We start from the raw sequence: 19,229 nt of genomic DNA on the forward strand, positions 1-19,229 counted from the left end.
AAGTAGTGTTTGGGGGGAGTGGGCCAGCACTCTGCTGTAGCGGGAACCCTTTTATATGGCAGCATTCTCCATAATCTTTATCTATACCTTTCTAATGTCAGTCTAATGTCTGGAATTGCCTATCATCACTGGCCATGTTGAAAACATAAAGAAACTCTTGCCTCCTGGCCAGTCCAGTTAGTTACTAGGAATGGGGATGCTGGAGGAAGAAGAGGAGTTGGGGCGGAGGCGGGGGTAGGGTGGGGGGTTATATATATCATTTCCCAGCCTGGTTTGGTGAGGGAATGACTTTAGAGCATTAGCAGGTCCTCTAGGTTATGTCTCTTGTCTTGACAGCAGGCCCCAGAGCAGGAGATGGTACAGGTATTCATCCCTGCCCAGGCAGTGGGTGCCATCATTGGCAAGAAGGGGCAGCACATCAAACAGCTCTCAAGGTTTGCCAGCGCCTCCATCAAGGTGATTTGCTCATTTTTTTCTATTTTGGGGGCAGGAGTTCATCCCATTTCACTTTAACCCTCCTTTAGGTACTTCCAATTTGGGGAATTTCTGTTCATTTATACTCAGTTCCTTCTTGAGGCAAATAGTGACTTTTGCTTGTACTCAAAGACCTGCCTTGAAAAAGTTTTCATCTGTGTTTTGAAGGCCATATTGGAGAAATGGATTCCTTTTAAAAGGAGAAACAATATGGTCAGAAACATTTAATACATTATAGAAGAATCAAAGTAGTTTGAAAGGACTTAGGGTCATCAAGTCCCAATTAGTATCCTAATAGGAATCACTATGATACAGCCCATCTCTGTTGAAGACTTCTCATTGCTTAATGGAGGAAGAGAAATCAGTGTTTACCGCATTCATACTTTTGCTTGTAGCTAAAATCCTATCTGATTAGCTCTTGGAAGCTTTAGGGTGAGAATGGATAGCTTCTCTATTGGAGTAATCTCCTATCAAGATTTGAAATCACATTGATACAAGCTTTTCAGTAGTTATACCAGGAAGCCTAGTTTGGCTCTTTGTACTATAGATTTGTCAATGGAAATAATAATTTGGTGATGGATAAAGTTAGTCTTTTAAGTTTGCCCTTTCCCTTTAAGGAGGATAAAGGTATTTTTAGTTGTTTCTTTGACTTGTCTGTTTGGGTTTTCAGATTGCTCCCCCAGAAACCCCGGATTCCAAAGTTCGGATGGTCATCATCACTGGACCCCCGGAGGCTCAATTTAAGGTATTTTCACTTCAGTTTTTGAGGGAGAAATGAGTTTGGGGTTGTTCAGGAAGGGAGTATGTATTGTTTTTAGTTCTTAATTTATCTGTCAAATACTTGCCAAATTGTCAAGCTTTATTTACTAGGCCATAGGGTAACAGGGTTTGCTGCTTTATTTTTTATTGTCATCTTCAAAATCATTATATTCCAATCTCCCTTTCTCTAATCACTTACAACCAGAATAGGAATCTCTTCCTCCTTATCATTGGGTTTTGTTCTCAGAGAAAAGCCCCACCTCTCACTTCTCTCTTTGGCTTCCAGGGAAAGTAGGAATTAGCCAACCCTTAAGCATTAGAGCAGAACAGTCTGAATTGAGAATTGAGCAGCTTTCCAGGTCCTCCTGAATCAAGTCTTCATCAAATTGCTTGTTATTTGGTTTAAGGGGGTTACAGTTTATATACTTGATTCATTCCCAAAAGTAATAGAACTCATTCTTCAATTATCCTATCTTCCTTCCTGTTCTTCTGTGGTAGTATAGATCATGGGAAAATTGTAGGGCATCCTACCAAGCTCTCTAGCCAACAGAGTGAGAATAAAGAGGAACAGATTTCCCAGTTCACCTTCCTCACTCTGTCTCACTCAACCTAAATCATTTCTACCAAACCCATTATAGTTGGGTAGGTGGTTACCCTGGTCTAGGAAGAGGCTAGAGAGGTATAGAGACAGCTACAGCTAACTTGTCCATTTAGTTGTTCCCTCTCCCACTTTTTTCTTTGGGGATAAGAAATTCAGCACTTTAGAGCCATCGTTTTTGCCCAAGGAAGACTTTAGCTTGAACCTTTACTTGTTTTCCTAGGCTCAAGGAAGAATCTATGGAAAGCTCAAGGAGGAGAACTTTTTTGGTCCTAAGGAAGAGGTAAAACTGGAAACCCACATCAGGGTGCCTGCATCAGCAGCTGGCAGAGTCATTGGCAAAGGTGGCAAAACTGTGAGTCATAGAAAGTGGAGGTGGGGGGGAGTCAGGGGTTATGGGAAGTTTTTAACCTCATCACCCAATTGCGGGAAGAACAGGGGACTGGACTTGGAGTCAGAGTACTTGAATTAAAATATAGACTACTATGAGCCACTTAACTGTCTCTCAGTTTCTTTACCTATAAAATGGGGAGTGGAGAGAACTAAGTGATAACTATATGGACTTAATCTCTGTTTCTCACACTCCACAATTCAGATCCTAAGTTTCACTGAACAAACATCATGGTTCTCCTTATTTTGCAATTTTGACTTCATTGCTCAGCCATCTGACTCTTCGATGAATATATGTCTCGGCCCCATTTGATCTCCCCTCTCCTTCTGCTTCTTACCTTTTGACTCTGCTCTCTCTTTATTCTTTAATCCTGATAGGGCTTCATCCTTGCCTCTAACTTGTAGCACTCTTATTCCACTAAATAATCTGCCCTTGCCTCCCCACCCCATCCCCCTTTTTTTAAATCTAGGTCAATGAGCTGCAGAACTTGACAGCAGCTGAAGTTGTGGTGCCCAGAGATCAGACTCCTGATGAAAATGAGCAAGTCATTGTCAAGATCATTGGACACTTCTATGCTAGCCAGGTAAGAAGTTTGGGAGGGAGTCCTAGGATTTCCCAAGAAGAGAAGCTCTTCTTGGTTCGTAAGAATCATCAAAGACTCAGGAATCTGATTAAGTCCATTCCTGGGCCTCTTGGTTGGATTGCATCTTTTTTTTTGGCCCAAAGAAAGTGTCTGCTGATTAATGAAAACTTTTGAGGAAAGACACAACTTGAGCCCCTTTCATCAATTGTGTCTATGCTATTGGGAATTCTTGGATTCTATTCTTACTGTCTCTTCCCCTCATCTTTAATCTCTCAAATAAAATTCTTTGATGTCAGGGTGGTAGAATGGATAGACTAAAATCCTGGTTGTAATTGGGAAGACAAGTTCAAATCCTCCTGAGAAACTCAACCAGTCTCTATGCCCAAGCAATATCTGTTAAATCATAGCATCCTAGAAGTTGGAAAGAATTCCCTATGATTCTATAAATCACAAATGTGCTACTGATTTTTCCAAAATTCACCAATCAAAATTTGAGTCAATACCAGTTTATAAGATGATATAGTTTTTCTAGTAATTTTTCCTATTCATGTCTTCTTAAGAGTAATAGATCATAGATGTAAAAATAGAAGGAACCTCGGAGGTCATCTGGTTTTCATTTAACAAATCAGAAAATAAGGTCTAGAGACAGGTATACTGATCTATCCAAAGCTTTTCAGGCCCTAAGCAAGAACCCAAATCTTCTCACCTTACTACAAGCACCCATATGCATTCATCCATACTCACTGCTTTGATCTTGACAATAAGCCTATGAAATTGTTGCTGTTATTATTCCCATTTGACAGGTGAGAAAACTGAGGCAAACAGTTGTCCAAGTAACTTGTCCAAGACCAGGAGTAAATGCCTAAGGTCCTATAGATAGTACAGTGGATAGAATGCTAGGCCTGGAGTCAGGAATATATGAGTTCAAATATGGCCTCAAACACTTACTAGTTGTGTGACCCTGAGCCTCAGTTTCCTTATCTGTAAAATGAGTTGGAGAAGGAAATGGCAAATCCCTCCTGCATCTTTTCTAAGAAAATCCTCAAAAGGGGATTGTGAAGAGTTGAGCACAATTGAAATGTTTCAACAACAGAAACAACAAATTTAATTTTAATAATCCTTTCTTTTTCATTTTCTTTTTTTTTCCCTTTTATTGTTTTATTTTTTTTCTGGTTGTACATGTATATTAACTTTTTAAATACGCATTTCTTTATGAATCATGTTGGGAAAGAAAAATCAGAAAAAAGGGAAAAACCATGGAAGAGAAATTAAAAAACAGAAAAATGAACATAGCATGTGTTGATTTACATTCAATCTCCATAGTTCTTTTCCTGGATACAGATGGCATTTTCTATCCAAAGTTTATTGGCATTGCCTTGGATTTAATAACCCTTTCAAGTTTGAAAAATGTTTCATATGTTTGTTCATTTGAATCCCATAGTGACCCTGAGTGTTATTGGTTAAAAAACAAAAAAAAGTCTGAGGCTGAATTTGAACTCATCTTCCTGATTCCAGGGGCATTCAGTGTTCTATCACTGGGCTCACTGGGCTACCTACCTGCCCACCACTAGCATTTAGGAGGATCAGAAAGACTTGTAGAGGATGAGAGTTTAGCTAGCACTTGAAGGAAGGCAGGAAATAAAGGCGAAATATTCTAGGCATGGGGAAGTCGAGGAAAACAGTGGGCTTTGGAGATGGAGAGTTTTGATCAAGTTAAAACATGTCAGTTAAGATGTCAGGTTAATTCGACAGTGAAGTGGGGGAAACTTAAGATTGAGAAGCCAGTCAAATAATTACTGAGTAGTCTGGGTATGAGGGCAGCTCGGTGGGCAGCACAGGGGACATGTATTGGTTCTTGAGCCAGGAAGACCTGCTTTCAAATCTGGCCTCAGATGCCTTTGAGCTGCTCGAATTCAGCTTTGCTCTTAAATCAAGGTGCCACCTTTGATGTGGGCACGCCATGCTGGGTAGTTCTGTGCCAATGTCTCCCATGTCTCCCATTCAATTCCAGAGTTCTTCAGAGAGGCCTTGAGAGTGTCCTTGTATTGCTTTTTCTGCCGTCTGCATGAGTTCTCTGAAAAATAGTTTTTGAGGAAAATGTACATTTGTTATTTACTAGTTCAGACTTTTACTAATTGTGTGAGCTAGCTGCATGACCTTGGACAAGTCACTTAACCCTAATTACCTCCCTCAATCCTCCAAAAAAGAAATACCCTAAGTGTGGAGAGGGAAGGGCTGGCACAAGTGGTAGCAGCTTTTGGAGAGAAGGGGCTCTAGTATACGAGATATGGTGACAAAGGTAAAATACCTTGGTGACATTGTATGGAGGCTATGTGTGAAGGAGAGCCCTTGCTTGTAATCCTGGATGATTTGGAGGCTAATGGCATTCTGGGCAATAATGGAGAAATTCAGAAGTGAGAAAGGGGAGAGGTAGGTATGGAAAGATAGTGAGTTCAGTTTGGGATTTGTTGAGTTTAAAATGTCTATGAGACATCCAGTTTGAAGTGTCTATTGTGAAATTAGAGATGAAAATCTAGAGGATAGGAGATAGATGTGAGATAAACTGATCTGAGAATAATCATCATAGAGATAATTGACTGAATCGTTGATTGCTAAGGAGATCACCAAGTGGGAGAAGAAGGCCCAGGTCAGAGCCCTTGGAATCACCTGCTTTTAGGGCCTGACAGGGAGGAAGGTATCCAGCAAAGGACTGAACAAGATAAGTAGGACCAGTAGGAGGAGAACCAGAAGGGGGGAGTATTGATGGATCCTAGAGAGAAGAGGGTGATTTGAGTGTCAGTAAATAAACTGATGGCACCATCTAACAATATATAATGTCATCTCTGCCTATAAGTTCCTTAAGTATTTGGTTCTGTAAGATGAGTTTGTACCTCCTCTTGAATTAAGAGGCTTGAAATGCTAGTGAATGAGCTGACAGACTTGGAGACTGGGGATGGTACCCGGTGTCTATTGCCTTCTTCCAGCTGTGATTTTCTTTGTTTCCCCCTTCTCCACTCCCCCAGGCAATTAGGGTTAAATGACTTCTTGAGGGTCCCACAGCTAGTAAGTGTTGAGTGTTATAAGGCCAGATTTTAATTCAAGTCCTCCTGACCCTAAAGCTGGTGCTTGATCCACTGCCCCATCAATTGTGGTTGTCTTCAGAACCCTGTGTGTCTGAGTCTGAGCTCCCGACACCCCTCGAACATTGTCTCATTTTTATTCATTTTCTCCCCTGGACAGATGGCCCAGCGCAAGATCCGAGACATCCTTGCTCAGGTGAAGCAACAGCACCAGAAGGGACAGAACAACCAGACCCAGCCAAGGAGGAAATGATCTGCCTCCTACCCTATTGGCCCAGGACAGAAAAAGTAGAAATCAAAAGAGAGCAGCAAGCTTAAGAATGAGTGGGAATCAGGGAGGTACCATCAAGGATTGAATCAGAATTTTCCACCCTTTAAAACATGTTTCAATAAGGAAGGCTGATTATTCTAAAAGATCAAACCAATTGGCTCAAACTTATTGTTTGCCCTTCCCCTGGGCATTCCTCTTCCAAATTTATAGCTCAGTGACAATTGCTTTTAAATGTGGATTGTTATATTCAAGCTCTTGTTCTCCTACATCATGAAAGAAATAGAAATATCCCTTATTGAATATCCTGTGTGAGCATCCCAAATATGAATGCCCCATATTGAGGAGGGGGAACCTCTTGGAAACGTCATTTGCTTTTGAAAACAATACCCCCAAATCTTACCTCTCATTTGATAAAAGTATTCTGACCCTCATTCCTCAGTGGACTATATTTAGTCATGTTGGTTTCATCTTCCTTATAATGGAAAAAAGGGAACTGTTGATATATGTTGTCCATAGCCCTAGGTATCTCAATATTGCTCTAAAGGGAGAGTCCATTATCCCAGGGAGTAGAATATAATCATTCTTACCCTTTAAACTCAATAGAATGGAAAAAAAAAAAAAAAACACTTTGAATTACAATGATCCACATTTAAGAGAGTCATTTGGGCTTGATCTTAAGCACGTAATTCTGGGGAGAAATTTTTTCCAACCCTTATTAGGGTTTTCCCTCATGAAACTCCTTCTTTACTACATGGATCCACGTATGTTGTGCTGGGTCCATGATAGGGGTCAAGCTGCCATCCCTGATTCCCATCACTCTTAGGCTGATTTTATATTTTTAAAAGTCTGTTTTAATAATTGGATGTGAGAATCAAGAAGGGGAAATGATAGTTCCCCTTGGCAAAGCCTCAGCTCCATTGAGGACCTGGGTAATCCTGTGGTGCTTCCCACTCCTAGCCCTTGTGGTTGGGATGAGATGATATCAAGTCTCTCCTCTGGTATCAGGGGAGCAGACAAAGCTTTGGGGAGCACTGACTGGTCTTGGGAAAGCTCATGGAAAATGAGGAGATGAATAGTCCCTCTTCTTCCCTCTCTGAGGATGGGACTTTGACTTCTATTTACCCTGAGCTCCATAGAAATGTTAAGTCCATTAACTGGCAAGTGTTCCTCAACAATCAGCCCATCAGAAAGGGAAGCTGCTGTTCCTACTTTCTCCTGATGGATTATTTGTGTGACTGTAAGCTTATGCCCTCCCTGGCTGCTGTTGGCCCAAAGAAAAGGTGCTAAAAAAAAATTAATAATAGTCTAATACCTTGGGAACGAAAGGGTGAATCAGAAATAAATTCACCTTCCCAGGTTTAACAGACATGGGTTTGGAAACACTGACAAGGCCAAAGGAAGGCAGCAGCTATCAGTTTCATTTAGACCCATCATTATGTGGTGGAGGAAATGACCAACTTGGGTACCACCTAATTAGCTGATTGTTGCTGGACACCAAGCTGGGTGATGAACTTTATGACACCCTGGAAAATGCTGTCGCGTGTGTTGGGAAGAGAGGAAGGTCTGTGCACCTGTGGGAAAGCCACATGCATGAAGTTACCTTCCTTCCCACCTTGCAACAAAACCCAAGATGTGGGTGGAGTCAGGTGATGCTGTGTGTGATAGTAAAACTACCTCAAGGTATGAAATTACCTCAGCAATTGTCCCCAATCCCCCCCCACCCTTTTTTTTTTCTTTTTTTCTTTTTGTTCCCTTTTTCCCTTTTTTTTTTTTTTCTTATTTTGGCTTGCTGATATTTTATATAAGAGAGAAAAACAAAAAAGCAAAAGAAGCTGATAGTCTTGAATATTTTATTTTTTTAATGAAAAAAAAAAGAAGAAAGTTACGTTTCATAAATTTCTTATACATGAGCCAGTCACCAGATAGGAACTCTGAATGGAGAACAGGCCTAGTGGGAGAAAAACTGCTGGAATTTTCCTGGGGCAGAGCTAGGGAAAATACTGAAAGTGGTGTGGGATTAAACTGCTCCACCTCTATTTTGACTTTCAGAGTCCAAAAACTGTTTGCCCCAGCTAAAGAAACTTTGCCTATCTGGCTCTTTGCCCAAATTCTGGGAAATAAAATGCAATGTGCTATGGAAGGTCTCACAATGACCCTCATCAAGAGCAGCACGTCTAGTAGCCCACCCCTTTTGCCCCCCTCCCCCCACTCTTCATTTTCCTTGGTCAAAGACCCTTCCAGCTGGTTTTCCCCCACTTGTGGCACTGTTGAAATATTTTGCAAATATTGCCTCTGTTTTATCGAGGAGAAAAAAAAAAAATCAAAAGCGGAACAAACCAACCCTCTAAAAATTCCCCCAGTCTATCTGTGTCTAAAATTTGGGAGCCAAGACTTTATGCACAGAAGAAAAACAAAACATAGGGTTGACCCATCTGCCCCAAAGAGAGGCCTACCTGGTTTTTCACTATAGTTGCATTGTCTTTGTTCTTTTTGACCCAATTCCATCTTTGCTGCTCCTCTCACTTTCGACCTGTAGGGACAAACAGAAACCATTGCCTGTTCCCAGAGTCCCTCGCCTCCTTTTCATTGGAATGGTCAGATTTTAAACATGGAACCTGGCTTGGAGCATTTTTGGTCTTTAGGTTGGTGATCGTGGGGCTCAAGTGGCAATTTTTGAGACGGAGCCCTTACTGCAGGACAGTTTTTCCATTGGCTGTCACAGATTTGCCCCACCTTCTCCGGCCTCTTCCCAAGCTTCCACATCCATCTCTTCCTAAGAGATGACGCAAACAGCCTTTTGAGACAGATAAGGCCAGTGTAATTTAGCTCCTTGCCTATCCCAATAGCAAAAAGGGTCTCCCAATTTCTTTCAACCTCTGGCTCTACATACTTCCTCCTAATTGAAGCAGAAAACAGTTTATTCAGACATCGGCAGTTGATAATTTAAAGCCAATTTCCAGCAGCAAGCATGTTTTGATACCTGGTTCAGACTGTTTTATCAGAGAAAAAAATACCCCACAGTATATCTGACATCTTATTGTTGCAGCGTTCATTTTCCTTGGGATCCTATTCCCCTCACCTCCTCACCCCCTTCTCCCTTTTTTGCCAATCTTGGTGACTTGGGGAGAGCAGAGTGGGGACTTTGACTGTAATACACGACTCACTTGAACTGAGTGAGACATACATTCATAGGTAGCCTTAGTTTGCCTAGCAGGGAAATGGGGGGCGGGTGAAACTCCCGGGGAATATGGACTTTTGGTTATAGCAGAAGGTTTGCAAAGGGATCAGAGGCTCTGCTTTGGTGGGGTCTTCTTATTCCCATTGGCTAATTGTAATTAGGGCTCTTCTTTCGCCCGCTCCCCATGGTGCCTTCACTTCCCTGTTGGTGAAGAAGAGAAAACAAACTGGCTAAAAGCACTTGGGAGACTTGGATGAAATGACTTGATAAAGGCGACTTTTTAAAAAGCCACTTCTGTGCTGAGATAGATACATATGTATTCTATATATTTTTAAGAAAGGACCATCTCTTCTCTTAGGATATTGTTTTTAATTCTTTGAATCCCATTGAAAAACAGAATGGTTTGATCCACTGACTTACTTTGAAGCTGCATCTGCCAATCCCATCCTTTCCCATCTCTCACAAATCCCACCCATAGACCGATTTCCAAGGGTTCAACCCAAAGGTCTAAGGCTGGGTCCTTTTTTGGCTTGTGTATTCAACCCCTGTGAGATGCTCATCCTACCACCTCACAACTTCCTTACCCCATCAAAAAAAAAAAAAAAAAGAAAGAAAGAAAAATTAATCTTATTATTTCCCCTTCCCTGAACTCTCCACATATCAGGGAAACAGGAGCTTTTCCTTTGCTCCACTACCAAGCAGAACTGGTTCTGTGTGGCCATTTTCCTCTGTGCCAAAGACTGACAGAGAGAGTGACCATTTCTGGAAGAAGGCAATAACTATTCTCCAGACCTATTCTCAGATCCCTTGGTGTGCCTGTTGGAGAAGGGCTCTGGAAGAAGTCGGGTCTGGGATTGTAGATTGCTGAAAGATGAGGCAAAAGTTCTGTGGGGGACATGCTGGAGGAGCTTTTGCCACAGATAGAGAGTTCAAAAGGGGGCCTACCTTAATGGCTGCCCCCCTCCTTATGGTCATTTGGCTCCTGGTTGCACTTTTGGGAATGACAGGGAGTTGAGGGCTCTGAAGATCTGAGCATTCCTGCCCAACCACTTTGCTTCTTGCTTCACTGGAAAGCAAAGTGGAGGCAGTGTTGGTTAAGGGAAGAAGCTGAGGTTTGTAGGGGAGATTAAAAAAAAAAAAGCTTGAGCACCATTCCCTACTCTCCCATCAACTTCTTTCTCCTCATCCCCCCTCCTTCCCAGCCAACATAGCCCTCTGCCAAATGGGGGAACAGAAATGCTACTTAACTACCTCACCGAGCCTGATGGAAGAGTTGGTGGGGAGGATGTGAGAGAAGAGCCCAGAGCTCTCCCCTGATGTCTCTGGGGATTAGCAACAGCTTCTCAGACTTCTACCTGACTTTCTACTCAGGTGGAAGCAGGAGGAGCCCTCACTTTCTCCCCCTCCATCTCCAGTGTTTTTCTGAGCTTTCTGATTCCCTTTCCCTCTTGCTCAGTTCACTCTGGGGTAAATATTCAAATGGATAACAATTTAGTGTATTTCTAAGTATGAACTCAGGGGACAGGAAGCCTTTTTACCCAGCAAGGCACTAGTAAATAACAAAAAGGTAGAAGAACCATCCCTCTGTTCGTAGGGGATAGACACAAGCCATTTTCCTCCCAGATACATCCATCCTTTAGATGCAGAATAATTATCCTGAACACAGACTAGGAATGACACCAGTTGAAGACTTCAGTTTCTTTCCTTCAGATACATAAGGCTTCTCATTTGGGTGCCCAGGAACAGGAAGGACGCCTCAAGACTGAAGATGGATTTGGAAGAGTGAGGGGAGTTTTGGAAGGGATGATGGCAAGAAACCAGATCCTTATCCCATTCCTCCCCACCTCTCCGCTGGCTTTTATTTAGCACCATCCCTGGGGCAGGATTTATTGGCAGTGCCGTCCTGTAGGGCTGCCATGAGAGTATTGTTCCCAGAAGGATGAGACAAAGAAAAGAAACAAGACAGAATGTTTTTCTTAAGGAATAAGCAGGAAGCTCCTTATGAGCACGTAACCACAGGTGAGACTAGGAGTAAAAATGGACTAACTACCTCAATCCTTACAATAAGATTGGAAGGAAGAGCAGGGACTACGGATGAACGGGTGAACGGATCCACCCTCCCAGCTGCCTAGAGAACACCAGATGAGGCCCCAGCTCCACGTGATAACTTGGTAGGGTGGGAGTGGGATTGGCAGGGCCACAGGAGCCCCTCCTCACCCCCAGGAGATCTGGAGGCTGGACCAAGGGCACCACCATCACTACCACCACTACCACCACCTTCCTTGCTCTGGAGCCCCACCTTACTCTCACCTCCAGTTCTTCAACCTGTCTCCCGTCTTGCTTTAAAAGAGGGATCGGCAGAGGGAGGAGAAGCTTTGGTGGGGCTGAGATTGGGGCTTGACCTCTCACCTACCATTCACTCGGCCCAAAAGGTGGAAAGAGGGGAAGAGAGATTTCTTTGAAATTCCCTCGATCCCCCTGCCCTCAAATAACCCCTTTCTTAAGGGATCATTTTGCTCTGTGGGGAGAGGAGGTGGTGCAGGAACCCCCACCTGGGAGCTGAAGGGAACCCCTCCCCCTATCAGGCTCTCCTCGTCCTGAGGGAACTCCCTTTGGACAAATCCCCCTCCCCCCACACCCTCCAGTGGCCCTCCTAGAAAACCCATTTTGATTTAAAAAAAATCTACCTCTTAGCAAAACAATAGAAAAATTAGATAGTGGCAATTCCACAGACTGTAGGTTGGGGTGGGGGGAGGGATGGGGGAAAGATTTCTTTTTTCCAAAGAGAAAAAAAAATATTACCTTAAAAATACTTTCCAAAAATATAAAAACCAAAAAAAAAAAAAAAAAAAAAAGACATTTTCCAATATTCAATAGACTGTCTACATTCCCCCAGTAATTTTTTCCCTCCCTTAAATACATTGCAATCTTCTGCAACTTTCCCCTCCCAGCCCCCACTCTGAAGATATTCGATTTCTGGGTACAGCATTCCCCAACTATCTACAGTGGATCCCACCCCTATCCTGTTGGCGGGCCTCGCTTGGGCCCTTTTCACTTCTCTCTCCCCAACACACCTGAGAATCAGGTCACCCCACAAAAGCCATTGCTTTGGAGGGCTCCACGCCTTACCCACCATTGCGCCTGTAAGGGGGGAGGAACTTTTTTTAATGTAATATTTTTTGTGTAGTAAAACTTTTCTTCGCAACTTCATGTATAGCAATGTAAACTAACTCTGGCAGGTAATACCTAAAAGAAATACCTGAATCCCCACTGGATTCTTCCACTTCATTTATTAAAAAAAAAATACACAATTCCTACAACCACCACTGATAACATCCTGGCCTTGGCAGAATATCACAGGCCATGAACCATCCCTTCCCACCCCTACCCTCATGAATGCTCCATGTCATTGCTCCCTCCTCATTGGAGAAAAGAATTTTTAAGAAAGGGGTTGGGGGTGGAGTGGGGCTTGTAGTTTTGAATGTGTCTCAACTTAAGTGCTACCCTCTTTCTATGTGATTGTATTGCCTTGGGAAGTTGTACTTGACTGTAAATGACCTTTCTTTCTGATTGTACCCTCCCTATACCCTCTGCTTTAACCCTGTCCTTTACTCTGTCCTCTGGGGAGGCGGGGCAGCTGGTTCAGACTTTTGGAGTTTGTTCTTTTGATTTATGTGGGCTCCAGTTTTCTTTCCAGTGAAGGTTGTTTTAGCCACAAACCGCTTTACTCCACTGTTTCCATTTTAAAATAAAAAGAAACTTATACTGACAAACCACTGTGTATTTAGCATTCTGTTGGTTACTGGTATCAGGTGAAAGGAGAAAGGAGGGTCAGTCTCATCATTTGATGGTCAGAATCCCAGATGTTCATTAGTTTTTTAATTATCCAGATTCAGGCACCTCTTTTTTTTTTTTTTAATTGAAGCTTTTTATTTTCAAAACATATACAAGGATGATTTTTTTCAACATTGACCCTTGCAAAACCTTGTGTTCCAATTTCCCTCCCTTTCCCCCATCCCCTCCTCTAGATGGTAAGTAATCCCAATATATGTTAAACACGGTAAAAAAAATATCTGTAAATCCAATGTAGGCATACACAATTATACAATTATCTTGCTGCATGAGAAAAATCATAGCAACGAGGAAAAAAATGAGAAAGAAAATAAAATTCAAGCAAACAATAATGAAAGAAATGAGAATGCTATATTGTGATCCACACTCGGTTCCCATAGTCCTCTCTCTGGGTGTAGGTGGCTCTGACCATCACAAGATCATTGGAACTGCAGGCACCTCTTTTATAGGTGAAGGGACAGATAAATGAATAACCAAACCAAATAAAACCAAGGATAAAATAATCCAAAACTGAACTTCTTCCACACACAGTGTTTCAGTTCCTAAAGAGTTCTATGTGAAACAGTTAATTGTGTGACCCTAAAAGACAGCAGAGTGATTCTTTTTTTTTTTTAAGATTGTTTTATCTATTCCTTTTTTGGTTTAATTTAGTCATTTCCAAATCCTTCCCCTCCTCTTGTGAGTCTTCCCTTATAACAACAATCCAGTTGATCAAAACCAATTGTGTCTTCATCTCTTCTAGGGATCAAAATTGGTTATTACAATCCCAACATTAAAATAATGACCCTTGTTTAGTAATATTTTTCTGCACCTCTCTATCTCCACATAAACTGATCATTGAAACTTCATTAGGAATCTCCAGGTTTGGAAGAGCTCTCTCCTCTTTTCCCATTCCAATAAGTATCTAGTTGATAAATTCTGGAATTTTGCATCTTGATTTTTCTTAAAGGAGATCTCACTTCCTCACTGATTAATTTGATTCTTTTAGGTTTAGGATAGAATAAGTAGGTGACATAGAGTGCCTTAAGATTTACAAATTCTTCACATATACTATCTCATTTGGTTCTCCCTTGTGAGATAGCTTTACAAACTGATGTCAGTTTTGTTGACTACAGTAAGGAAGTGCAGGGAATCATTTGGGAGATTACAATCTGACTGATAAGATTTCCACTTATCCCAGTCCCAAAATTCTTGGACTATCAGTTCCTCTTTCTGATATAGTGGATAAATGCCAGTCCCAGAATCAGAAAGCCGTCTCTTCCTGTATATAAATCTGGCCTCAGATACCTCCTAGCTGTGTGACCCTAGGCAAGTCCTGTAACCTAGCTTACCTCAGTTTCCTCATCTGTAAAATGAGCTGAAGGAGGAAATGGCAAACCACTTCAGTATCTTTGCTGATCACAACTGAGATCACAACTAAACAATAGCAACAACTAACAACAATCATCACCACCAGTAAATGTCCCTTTTAGTTCTAAATCCATAAGCTTATGAATCAGCTCTCTCTTCTGCCTTTACCATTCCTGTTCCATACTGAAGCTGGGGGCTCCTTGAGGCAAGACTGGCTCCTCACCTTCAGTCTCTCTGGATGCCCAGCTTAGAACTCTTCCCACACGAGCACCAATCTGTGATGGTGACTGATAAATTGACTATGATCTGCAAGCCCTTTGTATAAGCACCTTAAATCAAGCCATCTTCATCCACAAATAATTCTAAATGGGTTTTCCGATATTCCTCCTTCACTGTAGAATAGGACAAGTGAAGTCAAGTCACCATGCATTTCTTAAATTCCTCTTATGTGCCACAAACTGCTAAGTGCTAAAGATTCCTATTAAAGCAAATACAGTTCCTGAAGTCGAGGAACTTGCCTTCTCTTAGGGGAAACAATTAGATACATACAAAACATCTGCAGGATAGTTGTTTTTCTTTATTCTTTCCTAGCTCCTTTTATTGAGATGTAGTGGAGAAGGAAACACTCACAAAACAGGAATGAGGAAGGGCAAGATCTACCAGGTACCCTATCACGTGGGGGCTTCAGTCCCTTTAGGGCACATCCTGGACAATGTAGACAGGTCTAGTCTGACCTTATCGGAAGCAAAAACCTGACCCCATGGGACACAGCCTGTATGAGCAATTCCAGATATTTCTCTTTTGAAAGGGTTCAAATTCTACCTTTTTAAAAATTTTTGCCACCTAATCTTTCTCAACGTGGACATCTTCAGATATGCTCCCTGGCTACTTCACATTTTTATATTCATATTCTTTGGGAAACAGTTGTAAGTGGTACTCAAGAAAAATGAATGAAACATTCACCCCCTGAATGTGGGAAGAAAACACTCCTTGAGAGTTCAGTTGGATGAAGAGATTGGGACTAGGGCAGGATTATCCCAGTAGAGAGAGGGAGATTCCAAGAATGGGGATGAAGTAGTAACTGTGAGATCTAGGACATCCTTTCCATAATGACCACCCAGCTCCTAAAACGACTTTTTCCTCTGTCCCTTCTCCAACTCCCTTCCTGCTCCCACCGGTACATGGAGATTTCAGAAGGAAAAATGCCTCAAATCTTATCCAAGAAGAGAAGCTGAAATGAGAATAATTCTAGAGGTACCTTTTCAGTACAGAAGAGGAAGGATCAACTTGGCTCCCACACTAGGAAAGGTATGAGGAATGCCTGATCCTGAACAAAATAAGCAAAGAATGATGACTGAAGGGATCCAGTGGATCATGTCACATCTGGAGACAGAGAACTCAGTTTCAAATCCTGCGCCATTACCTGTGGGATTCTGAGCAGGTCATTTAATCCTACTGAGCCTTAGCTTTCTCCCTCATCAGGGAAGTGATTCCTAGTGGACATCACTTCTCAAAGTCCCAAAGGTCCCTTAGGACCTTAGGTCACTTAGAAACACTATCTTTCATGAGAACAAAAGAAGGGATCCAGTATGGTAAGAGAGATGGAGTCTAGACTTCAAAGGATACTTTTTCCACCTTGGGAAACCCAAGCTAGAGAGGGAAAGAGTGTTAATACGCAGTGAGGCTGCAGAGCTCAGCTACCAACCGAGACTCCTGTCTCTAAATCCGTGCTTCTTTCACTTTAAAGGCTCTATAAGGAATTTTCGTTTCCTTGGAAACTCCTTAGTGTACTTCCCGCTATATCTGTTTACTGCTTCCAGATTCCATTCTGAGAGTTCTAAAACAGGCAAGACCCATAATTATTCTGGTGAGCATTCATTGTCCTCCAGCTGCCTTTTACTCGTTTTCCTGTTCTAGCAATAATCCCGGAACAAACACTTTGACAACAATAAAGATGTAGTCACCCTCCCCCCCCCCCTTTAATTTCTGCTTGTCTTTTGCTGTATATACACACACAAACATATAAAGCTTTTTATATGATAGATAATTAGTAGCCTTTTCTTTAGTAGAATTTCTTTGCTTTGCATTATTTATGGTGGGTATTTCCATGTTTCTGTTTTTCATATTGTTTTTAGTGATGTAATCCTATTGATACACCCTGTTTTATTCAGCCGTTTTCCAACAGTTGGATGCTTAAAGGGCATGCTCAGTCCTGCCTGGGAGTTTCTCCTCCCTCTAGTTTCCTAGAAAAAGGTGTGAAGTTCCTAGATAGGTTTAAAGCCCTCATTGTCCTCACTGCAGAGACTTTGTTCTGGCAGCTTAATTCCTGGTTGTTACACTTGAACTACACCCCTAGTTGTTAAAGCAAAGAGCTGGAAAGAAAAAAAGGGAAACAGAAAAGTGAAAAAGGAATGGGGTGGTGTGTATGTGCCTGCACACACAATGCACCCAGATTCCTGGGGAGGGACCTTTTCATTTATATAACCCCTTACTGGAAGAACAGGGAGAGTTGGCAGAGTCCCAGGGCATATGCTCAAAAGAGAGATAGTTGGAACTATTCAACATTTCTTTTACACTACTCAGTGGATATCTTTCCTTATCAGTCATCAATCATCCTTGACGTAGCCATATCAGAACTCAAAATATGTTTGCTACAAAGTAGTAATTATCAAAGCTATGTTGCATGGGATTAAAAAATTCAAAAAAGATAAAACAGAATTAAAAGCAAAGCTATATAGTGAATTTATATTTGGAAAAAAATGCAAGATTTCAATACTCCAAGGAAATAGTCAATTTAAAAAAACTTGTGAAAATTGAATAACTGATAAAGAAGTTATTAGAACCAAACTTTTTTAAAATTAAAAAGCATTTGTTTGTTTTTCATTCCCCGATGAAAAGAAAGAAAAATCAAAATCTTATAACAAATAATAATATTTAATTATATAAATAATATAATAATTATTATATATGATTATATAAAAATAATAGCATAAATAACAATAACAAATAACAAAGTTAATGCAAAATTGTTTCTTATTAAAACTTTTTATTTTCAAAACATATGCATGGATAACTTTTCAACATTAACCCTTACAAAATCTTTGTTCCAATTCTCCCTCCCTTTTCCCCCACTCCAGATGGCAAATAATCCAGTATATGTTAAACATGGTAGAAATATATGCTCAATCCAATATATGCCTACATATTTATATAATTATTTTGCTGCACAAGAAAAATCAAATCAAAGGGAAAAAATGCAAGCAAACAACAGCAAAAAGAGTGAAAATGCTATGTTGTGAACCACACTCAATTTCTACACTCCTCTCTCTGGGTGTAAATGGCTCTCTTTATCACAATATCATTGGAATTGGTCTGAATCATCTCATTGTTGAAGTCACCCTCGTCTATCAGAATTGATTATTGTATAATCTTGTTGCTGTGTACATTGATCTCCTGGTTCAAAGTAAAATAATTTCAAACATTGACCATGTCCAAAAATGGATGTCTCATTCTACATTCTGAATCTGTCACCTGTTACTCTAAGGAGATGAGAAATTCATACTTTATAGTATAGGTACTGAGTAGGGGTAGGGCTAGTCTATATACTATATAGGAATAGAGACTAGACCTATGATTTCACTGATATAGGGAACTCTTTGATGAGGAAATCCACACATAGTTTGTCACTTTTTGTTGAGTAGTATAGCTGAAAAGAGTGATTGAAATTCTATAGAGAATAATTTTAAATTTAGTACAAATATTATATACAATTCTCAACAATTTTAAAATCATGAACAAGAAAGGAATTGAAATTTATTATTTCTTTCAAAAGTACACAGTACAGTACAGATCTAGACTAAATAACTAGGCAACAAAAATCTCAGTGTAAGCTAAATTAGTGACTAAGAAATCTAGTTATTTTTATGTTCACACTAATATTTGAGCAAGAGTTTTATTAAATTGGTCTACAACCTGCTAACACAAGAAACCCACTTAATATAATTAAATGTTTTGCAAGTTTTAACTCTACTTTGAAACTGTATGAATTTCAATTGAAACAGAAATTTTAACTGTATTTGATCATGAAAATTTCCCTTTTTGTTTTTGAAGATTCATAAAAATAACTGAACTCTATATTACAGAGTACATAAATTGCACTTGTATAATTTGTTGTTTTAAAAGTTACTGATGTTATTCTTTTGTTTAATCTGAGAGCAATTTGTATCAAATATTTTTAAATAATAGTTTTCTATTTTTCCAGATACATGCAAAGATAGTTTTCAACATTCATCTATCAAAAACTATGTGTTCTAAAATTTTCTCCCTCAGTCTCCCCCAAACAGCAAGCAATCCAATATAAATTAAACATGTTTCAAATATTTTTCAGAATAGAGAATACTAAATTAGTGGATTTAATATAGCTCAATGTCTACATATACCAGTTATATACCTTGAGACATCTTAAAAAAATACTAGATCAAGCTGTCAAAAAGAAATCATTAGTATGGACCAACTGATCTATTTTCAGGGAATTTTTTTTTTTTTAACATTTTGAATTTCTGGCAATAACAATAGTTTTTTCATTACTAAAGATTTGAGATCCAAATCAATGAAACATAAGAACCATCATTTCACAATTGTTCTGATTAGTTCACTTCATTTTTCAAATGTTATTTGAACATATTTGAATATT

The 19,229-nt window shown here is 40.4% G+C and overlaps 1 protein-coding gene across 3 annotated transcripts in view; it reads left to right on the forward strand.

The window, feature by feature from the left end:
- The window catches only part of IGF2BP1 (insulin like growth factor 2 mRNA binding protein 1), a 68,818-nt gene extending 55,711 nt beyond the window's left edge, over positions 1-13,107 (forward strand). For 2 of the 3 annotated variants that reach the window (XM_051994749.1, XM_051994751.1), the window contains 5 exons: positions 337-456; positions 1,145-1,219; positions 2,055-2,186; positions 2,692-2,805; positions 6,046-13,107. In XM_051994749.1, coding sequence (XP_051850709.1) covers positions 337-456; positions 1,145-1,219; positions 2,055-2,186; positions 2,692-2,805; positions 6,046-6,138 — 534 coding nt within the window. In that variant the 3' untranslated portion in view covers positions 6,139-13,107. The remainder of the gene's footprint in view (positions 1-336; positions 457-1,144; positions 1,220-2,054; positions 2,187-2,691; positions 2,806-6,045) is intronic. The other variant, XM_051994750.1, reaches the window with a different exon arrangement.
- The last annotated feature ends 6,122 nt before the right edge of the window (positions 13,108-19,229 follow it).

This window comes from Antechinus flavipes, chromosome 4 (genome assembly GCF_016432865.1).
Source record: "Antechinus flavipes isolate AdamAnt ecotype Samford, QLD, Australia chromosome 4, AdamAnt_v2, whole genome shotgun sequence".
In the NCBI taxonomy this organism is placed as follows: domain Eukaryota; kingdom Metazoa; phylum Chordata; class Mammalia; order Dasyuromorphia; family Dasyuridae; genus Antechinus; species Antechinus flavipes.